The sequence below is a fragment of the Notolepis coatsorum genome, assembly GCF_963971535.1.
Source record: "Notolepis coatsorum genome assembly, chromosome: 2".
Classification (NCBI taxonomy): Eukaryota; Metazoa; Chordata; class Actinopteri; order Aulopiformes; family Paralepididae; genus Notolepis; species Notolepis coatsorum.
Genome location: NC_140166.1, coordinates 201877845 through 201900311, shown reverse-complemented (window position 1 = coordinate 201900311; position 22467 = coordinate 201877845). Strand labels below are relative to the sequence as shown.

The 22467-nt window shown below is 42.8% G+C and overlaps 1 protein-coding gene across 1 annotated transcript in view; it reads right to left on the bottom strand.

Moving 5' to 3' along the window:
• Nucleotides 1-22207, bottom strand: part of adgrl4 (adhesion G protein-coupled receptor L4) — a 56524-nt gene extending 34317 nt beyond the window's left edge. Inside the window, exons 1-6 of the mRNA XM_084307989.1 lie at nt 22081-22207; nt 21543-21692; nt 17068-17217; nt 12674-12823; nt 12208-12278; nt 8712-8894 (exon numbers count right to left, since the gene is read on the bottom strand). Coding sequence (XP_084164115.1) covers nt 8712-8894; nt 12208-12278; nt 12674-12823; nt 17068-17217; nt 21543-21692; nt 22081-22126 — 750 coding nt within the window. The 5' untranslated portion in view covers nt 22127-22207. The remainder of the gene's footprint in view (nt 1-8711; nt 8895-12207; nt 12279-12673; nt 12824-17067; nt 17218-21542; nt 21693-22080) is intronic.
• Nucleotides 22208-22467: the final 260 nt, after the last annotated feature.

Below are 22467 nucleotides of genomic sequence, written 5' to 3'. Positions count from 1 at the left end.
ACAGGAGGAGGACAACATGAGTACAACAAGAGGAGGACAACAGGAGGAGGACAACAGGAGGAGGATAACATGAGGACAACAAGAGGAGGACAACAGGAGGAGGACAACATGAGGACAACAAGAGGAGGACAACAGGAGGACAACAGGAGGACAACATGAGGACAACATGAGGAGGACAACAGGAGGAGGACAACATGAGGAGGACAACAGGAGGAGGACAACAGGAGGACATGAGGACAACATGAGGACAACATGAGGACATGAGGACAACATGAGGACAACATGAGGAGGACAACATGAGGACATGAGGACAACAGGAGGACAACATGAGGACATGAGGACAACATGAGGACAACATGAGGAGGACAACATGAGGACATGAGGACAACAGGAGGACAACATGAGAACAACAGGAGGACAACATGAGGAGGACAACAGGAGGAGGACAACAGGAGGAGGACAAGAGGAGGACAACAAGAGGAGGACAGTAGGAGGACAACAAGAGGAGGACAAGAGGAGGACAACAGGAGGACAACAGGAGGACGACAACAGGAGGACGACAAGAGGAGGACAGTAGGAGGACAACAAGAGGAGGACAAGAGGAGGACAACAGGAGGACAACAGGAGGAGGACAACAGGAGGACGACAACATGAGGACATGAGGACAACAGGAGGACAACAGGAGGACAACATGAGGAGGACAACAGGAGGACAACATGAGGACAGGAGGACACCATGAGGACAACATGAGGACATGAGGACAACATGAGGACAACATGAGAACAACAGGAGGACAACAGGAGGAGGACAACAGGAGGAGGACAACATGAGGACAACAAGAGGAGGACAGTAGGAGGACAACAAGAGGAGGACAACAGGATGAGGACAACAGGAGGAGGACAACATGAGGACAACAAGAGGAGGACAACATGAGGACAACATGAGGACAACAACATGAGGACAACAGGGGGACAACAGGAGGAGGACAACAGGATGAGGACAACAGGAGGAGGACAACATGAGGAGGACAACAGGAGGAGGACAACAGGATGACAACATGAGGACAACAAGAGGAGGACAGTAGGAGGACAACATGAGGAGGACAACAGGAGGAGGACAACAAGAGGAGGACAACAGGAGGAGGACAACAGGAGGAGGACAACATGAGGACAACAAGAGGAGGACAACAGGAGGAGGACAACATGAGGACAACAAGAGGACAACAGGAGAAGGACAACATGAGGACAACAGGGGGACAACAGGAGGAGGACCACAGGAGGAGGACAACAGGAGGAGGACAACATGAGGAGGACAACAGGAGGAGGACAACAGGAGGACATGAGGACAACATGAGGACAACATGAGGACAACATGAGGACAACATGAGGAGGACAACATGAGGACATGAGGACAACAGGAGGACAACATGAGGACAACAGGAGGATGACAACAGGAGGAGGACAACAGGAGGAGGACAACAGGAGGAGGACAACATGAGGAGGACAACAGGAGGAGGACAACATGAGGACAACAAGAGGAGGACAACATGAGGACAACAGGGGGACAACAGGATGAGGACAACAGGAGGAGGACAACAGGAGGAGGACAACATGAGGAGGACAACCGGAGGACAACAGTAGGACAACATGAGGACAACAGGAGGAGGACAACAGGAGGACATGAGGACAACAGGAGGACAACATGAGGACAACAGGAGGAGGACAACAGGAGGACATGAGGACAACAGGAGGACAACATGATGACAGGAGGACAACAGGAGGAGGACAACATGAGGACAACAGGAGGACAACAGGAGGACAACAGGAGGACACCATGAGGACAACAGGAGGACAGGAGGACAACATGAGGACAACAGGAAGACAACAGGAGGACAACAGGAGGAGGACAACAGGATGACAACATGAGGACAACATGAGGAGGACAACAGGAGGACATGAGGACAACATGAGGACAACAGGAGGACAACAGGAGGACATGAGGACAACAGGATGACAACATGAGGACAACAGGAGGAGGACAACAGGAGGACATGAGGACAACAGGAGGACAACATGATGACAGGAGGACAACAGGAGGAGGACAACATGAGGACAACAGGAGGACAACAGGAGGACAACAGGAGGACACCATGAGGACATGAGGACAACATGAGGACAGGAGGACAACATGAGGACAACAGGAAGACAACAGGAGGACAACAGGAGGAGGACAACAGGATGACAACATGAGGACAACATGAGGAGGACAACAGGAGGACATGAGGACAACATGAGGACAACAGGAGGAGGACACCATGATGACATGAGGACAACAGGAGGAGGACAACAGGAGGACAACATGAGGAGGACAACATGATGACAACAGGAGGACAACATGAGGACAACAGGAGGAGGACAACAGGAGGACAACAGGAGGAGGACAACAGGAGGACAACAGGAGGAGGACGACAGGAGGACAACATGAGGACAACATGAGGACAACAGGAGGACAACAGGATGAGGACAACATGATGACAACAGTAGGACAACATGAGGACAACAGGAGGACAACATGAGGACAACATGAGGACAACAGGAGGAGGGCAACATGCGGACAACAGGAGGAGGACAACATGAGGACAACAGGAGGAGGACAACAGGAGGACAACAGGAGGAGGACAACAGGAGGACAACAGGAGGAGGACGACAGGAGGACAACATGAGGACAACATGAGGACAACAGGAGGACAACAGGATGAGGACAACATGATGACAACAGTAGGACAACATGAGGACAACAGGAGGACAACATGAGGACAACATGAGGACAACAGGAGGAGGACAACATGCGGACAACAGGAGGAGGACAACATGAGGACAACAGGAGGACAACATGAGGACAACATGAGGACAACATGAGGACAACAGGAGGAGGACAACAGGAGGACAACATGAGGACATGAGGACAACATGAGGACAGGGGGACAACAGTAGGACAACAGGAAGACAACAGGAGGACAACAGGAGGAGGACAACAGGATGACAACATGAGGACAACAGGAGGACACCATGAGGACAACAGGAGGAGGACAACATGAGGACATGAGGACAACATGAGGACAACATGAGGACATGAGGACAACATGAGGACAACAGGAAGACAACAGGAGGACAACAGGAGGAGGACAACAGGATGACAACATGAGGACAACATGAGGAGGACAACAGGAGGACATGAGGACAACATGAGGACAACAGGAGGAGGACACCATGATGACATGAGGACAACAGGAGGAGGACAACAGGAGGACAACATGAGGAGGACAACATGATGACAACAGGAGGACAACATGAGGACAACAGGAGGAGGACAACAGGAGGACAACAGGAGGAGGACAACAGGAGGACAACAGGAGGAGGACGACAGGAGGACAACATGAGGACAACATGAGGACAACAGGAGGACAACAGGATGAGGACAACATGATGACAACAGTAGGACAACATGAGGACAACAGGAGGACAACATGAGGACAACATGAGGACAACAGGAGGAGGACAACATGCGGACAACAGGAGGAGGACAACATGAGGACAACAGGAGGACAACATGAGGACAACATGAGGACAACATGAGGACAACAGGAGGAGGACAACAGGAGGACAACATGAGGACATGAGGACAACATGAGGACAGGGGGACAACAGTAGGACAACAGGAAGACAACAGGAGGACAACAGGAGGAGGACAACAGGATGACAACATGAGGACAACAGGAGGACACCATGAGGACAACAGGAGGAGGACAACATGAGGACATGAGGACAACATGAGGACAACATGAGGACATGAGGACAACATGAGGAGGACATGAGGACAACATGAGGACAACATGAGGACAACATGAGGACATGAGGACAACATGAGGAGGACATGAGGACAACAGGAGGAGGACAACAGGAGGACAACATGAGGACAACATGAGGACAACAGGAGGACAACATGAGGACAACATGAGGAGGACAACATGAGGACAGCAGGAGGACAACATGAGGACAACATGAGGAGGACAACAGGATGACAACAGGAGGAGGACAACAGGAGGACAACATGAGGACAACGTGAGGACAACAGGAGGAGGACAACATGAGGACAACAGTAGGACAACATGAGGACAGTAGGCTGACAACAGGAGGACAACAGGATGACAGCACAGTAGGAGGACAACAGGAGGACAACAGGAGGACAACATGAGGACAACATGAGGAGGACAACATGAGGACAACATGAGGACAACATGAGGACAACAGGAGGACAACAGGAGGACAACATGAGGACAACATGATGACAACAGGAGGACAACAGGAGGACAGCAGGAGGACAACAGGAGGACAACAGGAGGACAACAGGAGGACAGTAGGAGGACAACATGAGGACAACAGGAGGACAGCAGGAGGACAACAGGAGGACAACAGGAGGAGGACAGGAGGATAGGAGGAGGACAACATGAGGACAGTAGGAGGACAACAGGAGGACAACATGATGACAACAGCAGGAGGACAACAGGAGGACAACAGGAGGACAACAGGAGGACAACATGAGGACAACAGGAGGACAACATGAGGACAACAGGACGACAACATGAGGAGGACAACATGAGGACAGTAGGAGGAGGACAGGAGGACAACAGGAGGACAGCAGGAGGACAACAGGAGGACAACAGGAGGACAACAGGAGGACAACAGGAGGACAACAGGAGGACAGTAGGAGGACAACAGGAGGACAGTAGGAGGACAACAGGAGGACAGTAGGAGGACAACAGGAGGACAGTAGGAGGACAACAGGAGGACAGTAGGAGGAGGACAGCATGAGGCCTGGACGTCTCTCTATGTGTGTGACTGTGGTTTGCTTCTCTCTGTATGTGTGAGTGGACATTTTTCTATGTGGATTCATTTCAACAAACAGTGCACAAAACAACACCCCTGGGTTATTTTCCTTGAGTTTAAAATTTTTCTGTAATGAGTTTTTCCTTTCTTATGCAAGTGACATTAAAGGGGCCGTGCAGTGCCAGTGTGTCTGCACTGATGCTACACTGATGCTGCCTCCTACACTGATGCTACACTGATGCTGCCTCCTACACTGATGCTGCCTCCTACACTGATGCTGCCTCTTACACTGATGCTGCCTCTTACACTGATGCTGCCTCTTACACTGATGCTGCCTCCTACACTGATGCTGCCTCTTACACTGATGCTGCCTCCTACACTGATGCTGCACTGATGCTGCCTCTTACACTGATGCTGCCTCTTACACTGATGCTGCCTCCTACACTGATGCTGCCTCCTACACTGATGCTACACTGATGCTGCCTCCTACACTGATGCTACACTGAAGCTGCCTCCTACACTGATGCTACACTGATGCTGCCTCTTACACTGATGCTACACTGATGCTACACTGACGCTGCCTCTTACACTGATGCTGCCTCCTACACTGATGCTGCACTGATGCTGCCTCTTACACTGATGCTGCCTCCTACACTGATGCTACACTGATGCTGCCTCTTACACTGATGCTGCCTCTTACACTGATGCTGCCTCCTACACTGATGCTGCCTCTTACACTGATGCTGCCTCTTACACTGATGCTGCACTGATGCTGCCTCCTACACTGATGCTACACTGATGCTGCCTCCTACACTGATGCTGCCTCCTACACTGATGCTACACTGATGCTGCCTCCTACACTGATGCTACACTGATGCTGCCTCCTACACTGATGCTACACTGATGCTGCCTCCTACACTGATGCTACACTGATGCTGCCTCCTACACTGATGCTACACTGATGCTGCCTCCTACACTGATGCTGCCTCTTACACTGATGCTGCCTCCTACACTGATGCTACACTGATGCTGCCTTTTACACTGATGCTGCCTCTTACACTGATGCTGCCTCTTACACTGATGCTGCCTCCTACACTGATGCTGCACTGATGCTGCCTCCTACACTGATGCTGCCTCCTACACTGATGCTACACTGATGCTGCCTCCTACACTGATGCTGCACTGATGCTGCCTCTTACACTGATGCTGCCTCTTACACTGATGCTGCCTCCTACACTGATGCTACACTGATGCTGCCTCCTACACTGATGCTGCCTATTACACTGATGCTGCCTCCTACACTGATGCTGCACTGATGCTGCCTCCTACACTGATGCTGCACTGATGCTGCACTGATGCTGCCTCCTACACTGATGCTGCACTGATGCTGCACTGATGCTGCCTCCTACACTGATGCTGCACTGATGCTGCACTGATGCTGCCTCCTACACTGATGCTGCCTCCTACACTGATGCTACACTGATGCTGCCTCCTACACTGATGCTGCCTCTTACACTGATGCTGCCTCCTACACTGATGCTGCCTCCTACACTGATGCTGCCTCTTACACTGATGCTGCCTCCTACACTGATGCTGCCTCTTACACTGATGCTGCCTCTTACACTGATGCTGCCTCCTACACTGATGCTGCCTCTTACACTGATGCTGCCTCTTACACTGATGCTGCCTCTTACACTGATGCTGCCTCTTACACTGATGCTGCCTCCTACACTGATGCTACACTGATGCTGCCTCTTACACTGATGCTGCCTCTTACACTGATGCTGCACTGATGCTGCCTCTTACACTGATGCTGCCTCTTACACTGATGCTGCACTGATGCTGCCTCCTACACTGATGCTACACTGATGCTACACTGATGCTGCCTCCTACACTGATGCTACACTGATGCTACACTGATGCTGCCTCTTACACTGATGCTACACTGATGCTACACTGATGCTACACTGATGCTGTCAAAGTGAGAGCATTGGGTCTGTGCATTTATAATGTCACTGCATACCTTTCTGTTGAATTTAGGGATTGACAGTCATCATCAGAGCCACTAGCTGAAAAGAGTATCTAGATCCCTGCCAGCAAATTATGTAAATGTACCATTTGGTGGGAGGGCTACATACATTTTGAGCTAAATCAGTTCATAATAATCAAATTACGGCTGCCCCCTCTTAGTCAATTAGTCAATTAATTGGTTGGTTAAGCAAGGCTTGTTGTTAGTTGATCATTTGTTTTTTTATGCATTTTTTCCAAGCTCAATGAGTACATCTATGGTAAACACTAAATTCAGAGGTCCTTCTCACACTCTCTATGCCTGTACATCACAGCCTGCCACACAGCTTATAACTGTACTAAATCTGGACATCCGGATAGTTTGATTCAGATTCAGATTCCTTTAATGAGCTATATGTATGAGCCTTATGAAAGAAAATGCAGTAATAACTTTGAATGAGTATCACAAATAACCAAAAGTTATGGTTATTTTTTTAATTATGCAGTGATGTAGTTATCAGAAAAGTAAACTGACTGTCTTTTTGCGTAAGGAAACCATACATTTATGGCTGCGTTCATCGTCATTTCAATGGACACAGTGAATAAACAGTGAAGAAACCATTTTTCATGCCCATGTGTCTGCAAATACTGGGTGAATTCAACTATCTTTTCCCAACTGTAAGCTATGCGATAGGACTCACTCAGGTTCTGTGTTTTTGGGCGGCAAACCCTGTACGTGCATCTGTTGGGGTTCCAGCTTCTCTGTTGCTCAGCCTATAGTTACTGATCGCTTTAAGCAACTCATTATGTGCTCTGTCGTCTCCACTTCTGTTGTGCTTTTGACCATAATTCCGATACTGAGGGGTGAGGGCTCAACACTGCAATACAAGTTGCAAATGAGAGCAAGAGAGAGAGAGAGAGAGAGAGAGAGAGAGAGAGAGAGAGAGAGCTTTTTAAGTTTTGATTGATTGATTGATTGAATTGATTGATTGATTGATTGATTGATTGATTGATTGATTGATTGATTGATTGATTGATTGATTGATTGATTGATTGATTGAAACCTTTATTAACAGATTGCAGAATGGGCACAATACAGTACAGCTCAATACACACAATTCTTAAGGGGATGCAGACCAGAGAAAGACTTTCGTCTTGTTTACATCAGGGTCCCCCATTTTCAATTCATCAGTACATATATGACATATATGACATACAGATAGACAGTACTGCTACATCTATACATTTATGACATACCAGATTTGCAAATACAGTACTGTTTGCGATACAAAAATAGTCCAGAAAAGAGAGTATATACATTTGACGTAAAAACTGTACATTGGGGGAGGTTGGGTAGGTGGGGTGGGGTTGGGTGGGTGGGGGGCTGTACATTGGAGGTGGTTGGGTGGGTGGGGTGGGGGTGGGGGGGTGGGGGATTGGGTAGGATGGGGGGGGGGGGGGTTCACAAGCCCTAAATCGACGTGAAATGTGTTTGATATGTGAAAAGGGCTGGATTTGGAGAAGGGGTTTCTGTGACTGTGTCTGTGGAATGTGTCTGTGATGAGGGACAACAGTGGCTCAGGAGGTAGAGCCATCGTTTGGTATTCAGAAGGTTCCCGGTTCGATCGATTCCCGCTCCTCCCGGACCAGCGTGTCGATGTGTCCTCAAGCGAGACACTTAACCCCTAACTGCTCCCGGCGAGCAGGTCGGCACCTTGAATGGTTGATGTGAGTGAGTGAGTGAGTGAATGGGTGAATGTGAGGAAAACAAATTGCACCATTTCTACCACGAGGGGGACACAGTAAACAAAGATTTACCATCAGAGTTGAGTTGATGACGGACGGCTCAGCGGCGTAGCCCTTATCCCCCCCGAGGCTCAACATGGACGCGGACCGAGACAGCGCCTCCACGTACGAGATCACGTCCACCGAGGTCAGGTCCCCCAACGTCCGCCGGGCGATCTCCCCCAGCAAGCTCTGGGGTTCAGTGAGGTTGCTCATCTTTCAAAATAAAACAAAGCCAACTTTCATTTTAATGAGGTCACATTTCTCTGCTCCGACAGAGGCCGGCCTAAAGGAGGAGCGGGATCCGGATTACAGGCTCAGTTTAATGTATCAAAGTTCAGTTTATCAAAGAAGGGGGTACGTCGGCATGTCTGAGGCATTACTAATTAAAGTAGGCGTGGACCTCGACATCAGACCGTCGTGTGGCATCAATAATGAAAGAGCCACCGAGCACTCTAGCCCCTTTCGGGACTGTAAATCACGCCAACATCGTTGGACGAGCTAAGCGCTCTCCGTGAATATACAGTCCCTTCTACGATGATGTAAAAATCCTACAATTAAGTATGTCGCACTGTTCGGCAACAAAAAGATTTGCAATGGGCCTGGTCTACATTACAAGATACACTACACTCAGGTACCCATGTACATGTCGAAATACTTCCCAAAGGTCAGTGAATACCATGCCCACAACACCAGAGGGAGCTCCACAAATCATGTGCAACCCAGATTCGGCACAAACAAGGGACTAAACACGTTTCGCAATTATGCCACAACAATGTGGAATGCACTACCCACAGCCGTAAAAATTTTTGAATCCCTACCCACATTCAAAACCGCTCTTAAAGAGCACCTACGGGAGGCTGCAATTCGAAACTGGCCACCGTAAATGTCCCCAACCCCCAATAGGCAGTCTCCTCCCCACCGTATGTATATATTTTCTCCCACCCACCCACCCCCTCCTAATGTACAGTCTCCTCCCCATCATATGTATATATTTTCTGTTAGGATCTCTGGGTAACAGTAGCCTACTGTATATTTGCATATCGTATATGTCACAAATGTAACAGTACTATATATACCTGTATGTCATGTATGTCCCTATATGTCCTAAATGTCATGATGTCATGTTGTGTATGTCATAAATGTCACTATTATGAAAATGGGGGACCCTGATGTAAACAAGACAAACGTCTTTCTCTGGTCTTTTGAGCCGTAGGTACTAGGTACTATTGTACCCATTCTGCTATTTGTTAAATAAAGTTTCCATTAATTCATTCATTCATTTAATTCATTCATTCAAAACACTCATCGTACAAGTATCGCACAGATATTTCAAATGTACTCACAGTTGCACGAGGGAGATTGATTGATTGATTGAAAACTTTATTAACAGATTGCAGAATGGGTACAATACAGTACAGCTCAATACACACAATTGTTAAGGGGATGCAGACCAGAGAAAGACTTTCGTCTTGTTTACATCAGGGTCCCCCATTTTCAATTCATCAGGACATATATGACATACATGACATACAGATAGTCAGTACTGCTACATCTATACATTTATGACATACCAGATTTGCAAATACAGTACTGTTTGTGATACAGAAGGAGTCAGGAAAAGGGAGTATATACATTTGACGTAGAAACTGTACATTGGAGGAGGTTGTGTGGGTGGGGTTGGGTACACTGGGATATTGACAACCATACTGGGTAATCTACATTGGAGGTGGTTGGGGGGGGGGGGGGGGGGGGGGGCACACTGTATAAACAAGCAAAACTGTACATTGAGGGGGGGGGGGGAGACACTGTACAAACAAACAAAATTGTACATTGGACTATTGACAAAACCATACTAGTTAAATGACTGTACATTGGAGGGGGTTGGGTTAGGATATTTACAGGGGCCAGTGTTGAATTGCAGTCTCCCGTAGGTGTCCCTTGAGAGAGGTTTTGAAAGTGGGTAGTGATCCACATTCCTTTACAGCTTTGGGTAGGGCGTTCCACATTGATGTGGCATAATTGCGAAACGTACGTGTTTAGTCCCTTATTTGAGCCGAATCTGGGTTTAACATGATTTGTGGAGCTCCCTCTGGTGTTGTGATCGTGGTATTCACTGACCTTTGGGAAGTATTTTGACATGTACATGGGTACCTTGGTCGTGTAGTGTATCTTGTAGACCAGGCCCATTGCAAGTTGCTGTACTCTGTCGTCTACTCTAAGCCATCCTAGGTTGTCAAAGTGGGCAGGGGTGAGGTGGGTTCTAGGAGTAAGGTCAAGCAGTAGTCTGACCAGTTTGTTTTGAGATGTTTGTAATTTTGTTTTTAGCGCCTTTGAGGTGCTTTGGTACCATGAGGTGCAAGCATAGTCATAGTACCCCTGAATGAGTGCTCCTGCCAGAGTCTTCAGGGTATTATTGTTTACCAGAGAGGAGATCCGGTACAAGAATCGAGTTCGTTGGTTGACTTTTTTTATTACATTGGATGCCATTTTGTCACAGGAGAGATTAGCCTCTAGGATGGAACCCAGGTAGGTAATTTCATTTTTCCTTGTGACAATATTGTCACCCACTGTAACTGAGAAGCCGTCGGTCTTGCTGAGTTTGTTATTTGAACCGAAGAGAATGGACTCTGTTTTGCCCATGTGTAATGATAGTTTGTTATCAGCGAGCCATATGCAGATTCTGCCTAGTTCCGAGCTGAGGGTTTTTTCAACCTGTAACTTGTTCTTGTCAGAGACCAGCAGGGCTGAGTCGTCCGCAAACAGGAACAAGTTGCAGTCACAAGCTGACGACATGTCATTTGCATAAATTAGGAACAGAAGCGGTCCTAGTATGCTTCCTTGTGGAACACCACAGCTCACTGTGAGGGGGGGGGGGATAGGCTACCGTTTACCTCCACCATCTGTTCCCTCCCCTCAAGGTAGGATTGCATCCAGCTCACTGATAGACTATCAAAACCAATTGCTTTTAGCTTGTCAATCAGAATGGAGTGATTGACCGTGTCAAAGGCCTTTTGTAGGTCCAGCATGACCATGCCGCAGTATTTGCCTGCGTCCACCTCTTGGAGGAGGAGCGTTTTGTTTCCGAACAGCGCAAAACAGACTTAATATTGACGGAGAGCGTTTAGCTCGTCCAACGATGTTGGCGTGATTTACAGTCCCGAAAGGGGCTACCGAGCACTCTTGCATTGTTGATACTTCACAGTCATAATATCTTCTTTACACATAAAACCGGTGAACTAACATAAATACCAGTGTGCTCGGGTATAGATATACATTTTAGTTTTGGCCTATGACTTCTCACTCAGAGAATTGAGAAGGAAGGTGCGCAAACCTCTTAAAAGTATTAATATTGATCCTCCAGAATGCTTAATGGTCAACACTTTGTCCAAGGCACATCACTAGCAGGAGCAAAGTCTCCTGTAATATTTATCTTAACTTTTACCAGTAGAGGGCAGTGTTACCCTACCTTTTCCCCCTGCCCTCCCTGGTTTGAGGCCTTGAAGCAGAGCAGTGGAGAGGTACTTACATATGCCAGTGTTTTGTTGATGGTCTGCGTGATGCACCCAATGCTGTTGTGGCAATTTTTCTCGGGGTGTTCTGAAAAATAACCAAATCAATTAGTAAAAGAAAAGAAATTATGGTGCTTTTTAAATAACATTTCTACAACAAAAAACGACTGTTACTGTTCTGTTATGGCAGAATTCCAGTGACGATACTAAGGCTATATATCATGCTCTTTGTCACCACAGTTGCTGGAAACATCAGAACATTACGAATTGCATCGTTTACCTGATGCATTGCATCAGAGCTTCCTCGAAGATATTAGTCGGCTGGCTGACATCCAGTGTGTGTGCAATGCATCCCACAGGGAGAGAGAGAGTGTGTGTATGCTATGTGCTTGTGTAGGCCTGTGTGTGTGTGTGTGTGTGTGTGTGTGTGTGTGTGTGTGTGTGCGCGGGGGGGGGGGGGGGGGCTTGTTTCCATATACATACCTTTGCATTTGATGCCGCTCTCTGGATGAAAGCTCCTGGGGCCTGACGTTGGGATGTAATCCCGTTGACAGGTGCAGTAGAAGGATCCATTTGTATTAAGGCAGTGTGAGAGCGGTCCGCAGATCTGTCCAGTCTGGCATTCGTCAATATCTGTCAGATGCAAATTGGTCACTTTGTTACGGTTTCTATGAACACATTCCTTTGAGGGAGAGAAAATCTACATTTCAGCTTGCTTGAAACAACATCATGTGGTGTGGAAAAGAGATCTCCATTTTAAACAAGTCATTTAATCCTGGTTTGAGGCTTAACACATTTATTTTTCTTGAAGCAAGTGAAACCAATCTGCCAATGAATGGGGTGAGATCAGTTCAACTTGTTTCACAGCGTTTCTAAAAACATTATGTTGAATAATTACTCCGCTGGTTTCAGTATACTGTAACAAACTAAATACAATTGCAATTGACACTAATTAAATTATCTCTGTCCCATGGCAAGTTTTATTTTAAGAAGACGAAGATTACGTTATTGTCAATGTACACAAGGCAATTTAAATGTGTCTTTCTGCATATCCCTCCAAGTTACACATACACAACAGTCATCATATCCCTCCTAGCTACACGTACACACAGTCCTCATATCCCTCCTAGTTACACGTACACACAGTCCTCATATCTCTCCTAGTTACACGTACACACAGTCCTCATATCCCTCCTAGCTGCTACACATACACACAGTCCTCATATCACTCCTAGTTACACATACACACAGTCCTCATATCCCTCCTAGCTGCTACACATACAGACAGTTATCATATCCCTCCTAGTTACACATACACACAGACAGTCCTCATATCACTCCTAGTTACACATACACACAGACCTCATATCTCTCCTACAGTAGCTATACATACAGTCCTCATATTCCTCCTAGTTACACATGCACACCGACATAATATCCCTCCTAGTTACACACAGACCTCATATCCCTCCTAGTTACATACACACAGTCCTCATATCACTCCTAGTTACACATACACACATACCTTGTATCCCTCCTAGCTACACATACACACATACCTCATATCCCTCCTAGCTACACGTACACACAGTCCTCATATCACTCCTAGTTACACATACACACAGTCCTCATACCCCTCCTAGTTACACATACACACAGTCCTCATACCCCTCCTAGTTACACACACAGACCTCATATCCCATAGCTACACATACACACATACCTCATATCCCTCCTGGCTACACGTACACACAGTCCTCATACCCCTCCTAGTTACACACACAGACCTCATATCCCTCCTAGTTACACATACACACATACCTCATATCCCTCCTAGCTACACGTACACACAGTCCTCATACCCCTCCTAGTTACACAAACACACAGTCCTCATATCCCGCCTAGCTACACATACACACAGTTATCATATCCCGCCTAGCTACACATACACACAGTCCTCATATCCCTCCTAGTTACACATACACACAGTCCTCATATCCCTCCTAGTTACACATACACACAGTCCCCCACACATTTGCATTTCATCAGAGAGGTCAGAGCGCAGACAGAGTCACCCACAGTGCAGTTTTGGGGTTCAGTGCCTTGCTCAAGCTATTGATAAAATATTTATGTAGAGTAATAATTTTAATAATACATCCACAGAGCTTTTAGAAAGGTGCAGAATACAAGTATTGCTCCCCCCCACAACAGATGATTGATTCATGAATTTATCATAGAATTTAGCAGGTACAAAATGGATGTTGTTGTTTACATGTAATGCACCTGATTGGATAAATGCCACATGCTGGTGCTCTAGTGCGACATCTAATTGCTGAATGTTATCTATAGCACCTTTAAGACTCATACTCAACTTCATACAATATGAAAATGTACAGTATAAACATGGAGATGGATGGAGATGGAGATCTGACCATGAATGCAAAGTATTACAATGCAAAAAAAAAATACAATCTTAGCAAGGGATGTCTTATCTTATTTATATTCATCATGACTATTTCAAGATAGTTCAATCTCATGCAGATACGATTCAAGAAGTTGGATTTATTTCATGATGATATGGTTGTTTTCAAGAACTAAATCACTGAACCAAGACAAAAAATAAATATTTAAATAAGTCATCATTCATTTCACTTGTTGAGAGTATGAAGTCTATGCCTAGTTAAGCCACACCACTCATGCATGCGTCTTCAACAACGGGGAGTCAGTCTGTCAGTTATGGACATTGCTATTGTAGGCTGGCCCTCAGGGTCCAGCAACACCATTTGTGAGGCACTGTGAACCAAATGTAATCCCCCGGAAATACTCGCCCTGCCACTGTAAACAACAACATTGAAACGCTAGCGTTAACTTACAACTCACAAGGATCCAGTTTACTCCAAAGATATACCATAGAAACCACATTCCTTTAGTCATTCTTATCTACAAACAAACAAATAAACAACATCCTGACACATAGCTGGGCCACAGATGTAATGTGATCAGTTTACTCTGTGTCTAATCACACACCAAGCACGCCTTGTTTATTGTACTGTCAGTATTAGAGTCTGTGAACATCTGTAAACAACACTCACCCACAATACTCTTACATCCCCACTTGTATAGTCAACACCTGATGTAGACTTCTGTGTTTCTCTTGTGTTCAAATTTATTTTGATAATGCTTCTGTGGAGAAATACTAAATGATCATCTCCATGGTAACACATTTCAATTATCTAAAATAAATGATCACATGAGCAAACACACAAAAGCGCCTTAAGTGACTTACACACCACACAAGCACACTTATTACACACACACACACACGCACACGCGCACACGCACACACAACACACACACACACACACACACACACACACACACACACACACACACACACACACACACACACACACACACACACACACACACACACACACACACACACACACACACACACAGGCAGACAAACAAGATTATGTTTGGTATCTCAGAGACCAGCAGCAATACAAACATTTTCTAAATAAAGGTAAAAACAAGATAAATAAACTGAACTAAATAAACAAGGAAAGATATGATGAGACAGCACCCTGTATACTGTATACCAAATAAATATATTTGTATGAGACACAGTGACAGTGCAAACAGTGTAATATAAAAAGAAAAGGTATCGCACAACAAGTTTAGATAATTAAAAGACAGTACAATACAGAAGCAAGTAATGTCTTCTATCTGTATATTGGTATACCTCCTTATACTACATCATTATTGAAATTGAATTTTGGAACCTATGGAACCTGTTCTAGTGACTGCTGTCCTTAAAAGGTCCCCTATTGTAAAAATGGCCTTTTCCAGTGGTTTGCATTGTTTTCTAGCAATGTGGGGTTGTACCAACACTGACTAGATGTGAAATATCTACTCAGACCCGTTTCTGCAGTTCAGCTGAGACAGGAACCTCCCCCACTGAACCAAGCCATTCTGAATTTACTCAGATCTGTGACTGAAAATCCCTGAGTTTGCTCTGAACAGGGTAAATCTACATTTTGCCATGATGCCCCTCTAGCTCATGGAATGAACTCCAACAGTCCTTAACGCTTGAGATTCTCCGCTCTGTTGCAGAGTTTAAAACCTTGATATCCAACCTGTGTCAGTCAAGTTGTTCGTGTTTTAATTGATTTGTTATCCTTACTTTTGTCACGCCTTGTTGTCTTATTGTTATGATTTATATGCTGTGTGATTTTATATGCTTTTTATAATTTTTTGCTTATTTCTGTATGTACACTCGGCGTGACTGTAAATGAGGGAAACCTCAGTTGCCTTTCGAGTTTAAGTAAAGGTTTGAAATTAAATATGATACATAGAATGCATAAAAGGCACTTACTGTATACATGGCAGCAGGTAAACCATAGCAGTGCAGTATAACATAAATACAATGTGGTGTGAAGATTTTGGCCTGCGGTCACAGGATCTTTTAACTCTCTCTGTACCATTTGCCCGCACAGAACTCTGAAAAACAGCCTTTTCCTATTCTGCCCCATCTACGTGGAACTTATTGCAAAAGGAACTGAGGCTCCTGAACCTAATTTCCATTGGGGATTTTAAACTTCTTATATGCAATATTGAGAGGGCATCCATGGGGGCCTGTTCTTGTTCCTAATTTATTTAATGTATTTATATATACGATAACATTTAATTGATCTGTTTCTCTTAGATTTTTAGTTGAGTTACTTATTTGTCTGGAACTTGTTTTATGTATTTGTTTGGTGGATCAGGTCACTCTTGTAAATGAGACTGTGTCTCAATGAGATTTCTACCTGTATAAATAAAGATTTGAAATTAAATCAATAATGTATTCTGTGTAGTAACATAAGGAACGTTACCGGTGCAGTAGTTGCCGTCGTTGGGCTGGAAGCGGTCGGGTCCAGATGACCTGTATCCCTGAACACAGGTACAGTAGTAGCTGCCCTCTGTGTTCGTACAGTTCCCTTTATCACCACAGATATCTGTCACGTTCTGGCACTCGTTGTCGTCTGGAAGGAGAAGAGGAGAGAGAGACGACTAAACAGGGTCAGAGATATTCTCGTAGGACGGCTGTGCCGGTCAGGGTTGGGGATCACTTCACTCTCAGTCCAGTGAATCTGGTTTTCTTTGAAATTTCAAATGTTGAGAAACCTTTGGTGAGAAAAGGTTCTACTGTCCAACATATTGACAGGTAGGTGTGGAATAATGATCCCATCCCCCCTCCCATTATTATTATTCCCCCCACACCTCTCCAATCTGTCTACCCTCCCCCATTTATCCACCTTTTGTCTCTCACCTGATACAACCACCCCCCCTTCCCCCTTCGAACTCACCTCTCCCCCCTCCAAGCCAATACCTAGCCCGATCTACCCACAATTCCATTCTCTCTACTATAAAGACCTATAGGTTTTACTGGATTCTGGAGCTCTTTGGAGGGATACTAGGCCTTATCACACCTGGAGTCATCCAGCAATAACTCTCGACCTATTTGTACTTGATACTCTGTTTGAGCTAAATAAACCTGTGTTCTACATCTGACTGAGTACATCCTTACTCATGGTAAATACCTCTACATAGGTCTAAATGATAATGCATGTTCTATCATCAACGAGTAAATGGCAACTTTTGTTGACATTTTGAATTGATTGAATTAAAAGAGAATTGATTTCGTCCCACTTGTGCTACTGGGTAAAAAAGAAATGCCTTCACTTCTATTTTGAAAAGTGTCTATGGCCATACGGGTCAGGGGTCCAGACTAGGGACCCCTCTTCTGAAAGTGTTGTTTTTGTTTTAGATGTGGTCTTGGATGTGTCCTGGGCTTGCTATCTTCAATAATGTTTGTGTCGCCTGAGATGAATGATGGCTGAGACGAATGGCTGAGAATAATATTATTCTGGATATAAAAAGTCAAAAGGCGACCTCTCCATTGTTCTGTCTGCATGGTGTGATATATTCTGCAGAAATACTCTGCTGAATATATCAGTATGAGAATCATTTTGAATAGATCCATGGTCTCAAACAACACTCGACTTGCTTCGCTCGTACTCTCAGCTTTGACCTGATGAGAACCCGTCTTTGTTGATGTCTTGGGTTTGACTATGGTAGCCTCCAGTAACTTGCTATGTGTTTTGATTTCATTATTATTATTATTATTATTATTATTATTATTATTATTATTATTATTATTATTATTATTATTATTATTATTATTATTATTATTATTATTATTATTATTATTATTATTATTATTATTATTATTATTATTATTATTATTATTATTATTATTATTATTATTATTATTATTATTATTATTATTATTATTATTATTATTATTATTATTATTATTATTATTATTATTATTATTATTATTATTATTATTATTATTATTATTATTATTATTATTATTATTATTATTATTATTATTATTATTATTATTATTATTATTATTATTATTATTATTATTATTATTATTATTATTATTATTATTATTATTATTATTATTATTATTATTATTATTATTATTATTATTATTATTATTATTATTATTATTATTATTATTATTATTATTATTATTATTAGTAGTAGTAGTAGTATTATTATTATTATTATTATTATTATTATTATTATTATTATTATTATTATTATTATTATTATTATTATTATTATTATTATTATTATTATTATTATTATTATTATTATTATTATTATTATTATTATTATTATTATTATTATTATTATTATTATTATTATTATTATTATTATTATTATTATTATTATTATTATTATTATTATTATTATTATTATTATTATTATTATTATTATTATTATTATTATTATTATTATTATTATTATTATTATTATTATTATTATTATTATTATTATTATTATTATTATTATTATTATTATTATTATTATTATTATTATTATTATTATTATTATTATTATTATTATTATTATTATTATTATTATTATTATTATTATTATTATTATTTTTTATTATTATTATTATTATTATTATTATTATTATTATTATTATTATTATTATTATTATTATTATTATTATTATTATTATTATTATTATTATTATTATTATTATTATCATTTTACATTTGTAATTCTTGTAATTGTTATTGCTAAAAGTAAATATGTCTATTAGGGGAAATTCCACCATGATGAAAAATTCAACAAATCTTTTCAACAGCCCCTCCTCTCCCTGTGTGTAGTTGGTAGTCGTGGCAACTTTGACTGGCGTTGTCTGACGCCCGCCCTTTTTCGCATCGGAGTAGTCCTGTATAGCAGGAAGCCGGAGCATGTGCAGTAGTTTATATGTCTCTAGACTGACGGTATGTACACAGAGCTGGCTGTGAGCTCATTTTACGCTGTAATAAAGCAACCTTTCTACAAATACAATACTTTAATAGAATCCATCGCCCTGCCCGGGCTAAAATAAAAATGTATTAGACTTAAACGTTCAATTTCAGATCAGTGGGCTCTTCTTCTGCCGTGGTCTGAGTGGTCTGTAAGCTCACAAGAGTCACGGGTCCATCCCCGCTATCAAACAGTCCTGATTTCCCTTAGATTTCCAATATGGCGGAAGTGACCTGGTCAGAGTTTCCAGTGTTCCATCTGTCTGGAAGATATAATGAACCCAGCGCTCTAACTCCCCGCGCAACACGCCCGCCAAGGGATATCCTCCGGCTTCCAGAAATGGGAGGAGGTGACACTATTCAAAGGGGAAACGGGACCATAACATTCCAGACCCTTGAACTGTCATTGTTACAGAAAACACAGTGCCAGGAATTTCATAATGAAATGTCTTCTTTTTCTTTTCTTTTTTCCATTCTTCCCCTTCTTCATAATAGACGTTTTGTAGCTCAGCGGTCAAAAAAAGAAACAGGACATTAAAAACAAGAGAGAATGTTCTCCTTTGATTATGTTCTGTCTTTAATCAGCCTCTGCTTTGTATACGGTACATTCCCTGGACTGTGAGATTGGGGAAAACGTAATGCTACTCGATATTAGTAACTTTTTTTTTAAGCGAGACTCTTAATCCTCGATTAAGTGCAAACGCGGTAACGTGGCATGAAATAAGCAAAGGTGGAATCATTAAATGCGAAGTAGGATTACTTAATTTTATATCTTCACACATCCAATGAACTCCATTATTGTCGACTCATTCCCACAAGGAAGAGTCATTAATCTCGTCTTAATTGTGCCAGTTTTCTTTGGAATTCATTGAGTTTATATTACTCACAGTTTAATTTACATTTGGCCCTCGAAATATGTAAACCCCATTATATGGCCATTAAATGTGTTCTGTAACACCGCTGCACAGTGCTGATAAAGTACATTTTTCTCACATCACAATGCTTTCTTTATGATTAGCACATTGGAGTTGTTGAACCAACGAGTTTTCCTAATACAGATAAAATTCCAAATACATTACAAACTCGATAATGATGAATGATTTGCTACCAAAACTAGTCTTGTAAAAACATAACACGTCTCTAAAGGATATGGTGCACAAAGGTGCTATTCCAGGAAGCCCTTCTTTAGTGCCGTGTGTGAGTATGGACAAATAAGATAATGATCTGGAAAACATGAAACTGGAAGGGTTTCAAATGGAGAAAAATGTACCACGTGTGCCAGCAAATACACAAATGACACACTAATGATACAAGGGATCTCTAATCTTTATTAGTTTATTAGTTATTATTCATCTAAATTATCGCTATGAGCTGAGGCTATAGTTGTTTAATCCAAATCTCTGTGTCATAGTTAATGAACAGTTATCAGTTGGCTTTGCTGCCTCTGAGGCAATGTAGGCTACGTAAAATAAATAGTACTGTAGTTGACATTTTGAAATTCAATAACACTTTGAGAGAAATGGTGCATACTGATTGATATCAGTGAATAACTGATTTAACTGATATTTTTTACTATGAAGTTATTTAATTTGAGTACCTAGTTATCTCCACGAACATGGATGAGTGACTTGAAAACATATGTTATTTTAATATAGTAATATATATTATAGTTCTTATTGTCAAATTAGTCCAATTGGTTATAAACTACTGGTGTGGTGGCCTTTGTCTGCTGTAGACAATTTGTCAAAAACAATAAAAAACGAAACAATTTGTTGAAGGTTTATATAGGAAATATATATATATATTTTTTTTTACTCCATTCATCTGGACCTTGCAGGTTCTCGTTATGTTTGAAGACAAATAGTTTTATATACTGTACAAAACACGAGTAGATTATGAAAATAAAACAATCAAGCCATAAGCTCCTGTTTTGAGTGCACTCAAATTGTAAGAACCTCTATATTCACCATTGCAAAAAGTGGTTCCGTCCCCAGTATATCCATGGTTACAGAAACAGGCATCGTTGGATCCGTTCAGGGCTTTACACGTTGCAAGGTGATGGCAGGAATCACAAATGTCAGAGAACCTGCATGGGTCCAGCAGGCTGGAGAGCCATGCTGGGGGGAAAGAGTTGTTACTGAATACATTATTAGTTCTGACAAACACAAAGCGGGAAAGGAAGAACGGAATACCAGGTCACCTATTCACAGGGAAAGTATAGATGAGAACAAATAAGCAACCTATAATAGAACAAGTCAGATTTCAGCACATTTCATTTTAAATGGAGGTCATGTACCCAAACACAGCTGCATACCTTCGACAGTCAAAACTGTCAACGTTGTTACCCCCAAGCTATTTTCAGGGGAAAGATTCAGCTCTACTGTATTCTGAGCATTCTATCTGCATACAATACATGGTAAACCTCAAAGTACATACAAGTGTGACCGTCTCAATTCGAGTACCCTGCCATGCCTGTATATATAGTATATGAGAGGCTGCACTTACCTGTTATAAGTACAAGTTTCATTGGAGACTTGAGCAAAGACTCCATACTTGCGCAGGGTCGTGTCTACTTTTAGCCGAGGCTGTGTGGGGACGGCTGGTGTGACGTGGGCCGTTTCCTCGCGTCGGGGCTTCCTGTTTCCCTAAACCTGGCCCTTCCTGCTCTGCTCTTTAATCAGCTTTCACAAACACCGTCACATCACAAAACGCAGAGCAGCACCCCGGCACAGTTAGTGTCTCTTAACTGTATCTATTACACAGAAATATAAAATGTAGATTTTGGCATCTTTGTTTGTGTTTGTGAACTCTTTATGCAGTGTTGTTGACATTGAGATTATGGCAGCCATTTTGCTTGCCCCAGTGCCATTGTTCTCAGCTGAACTCGTACAG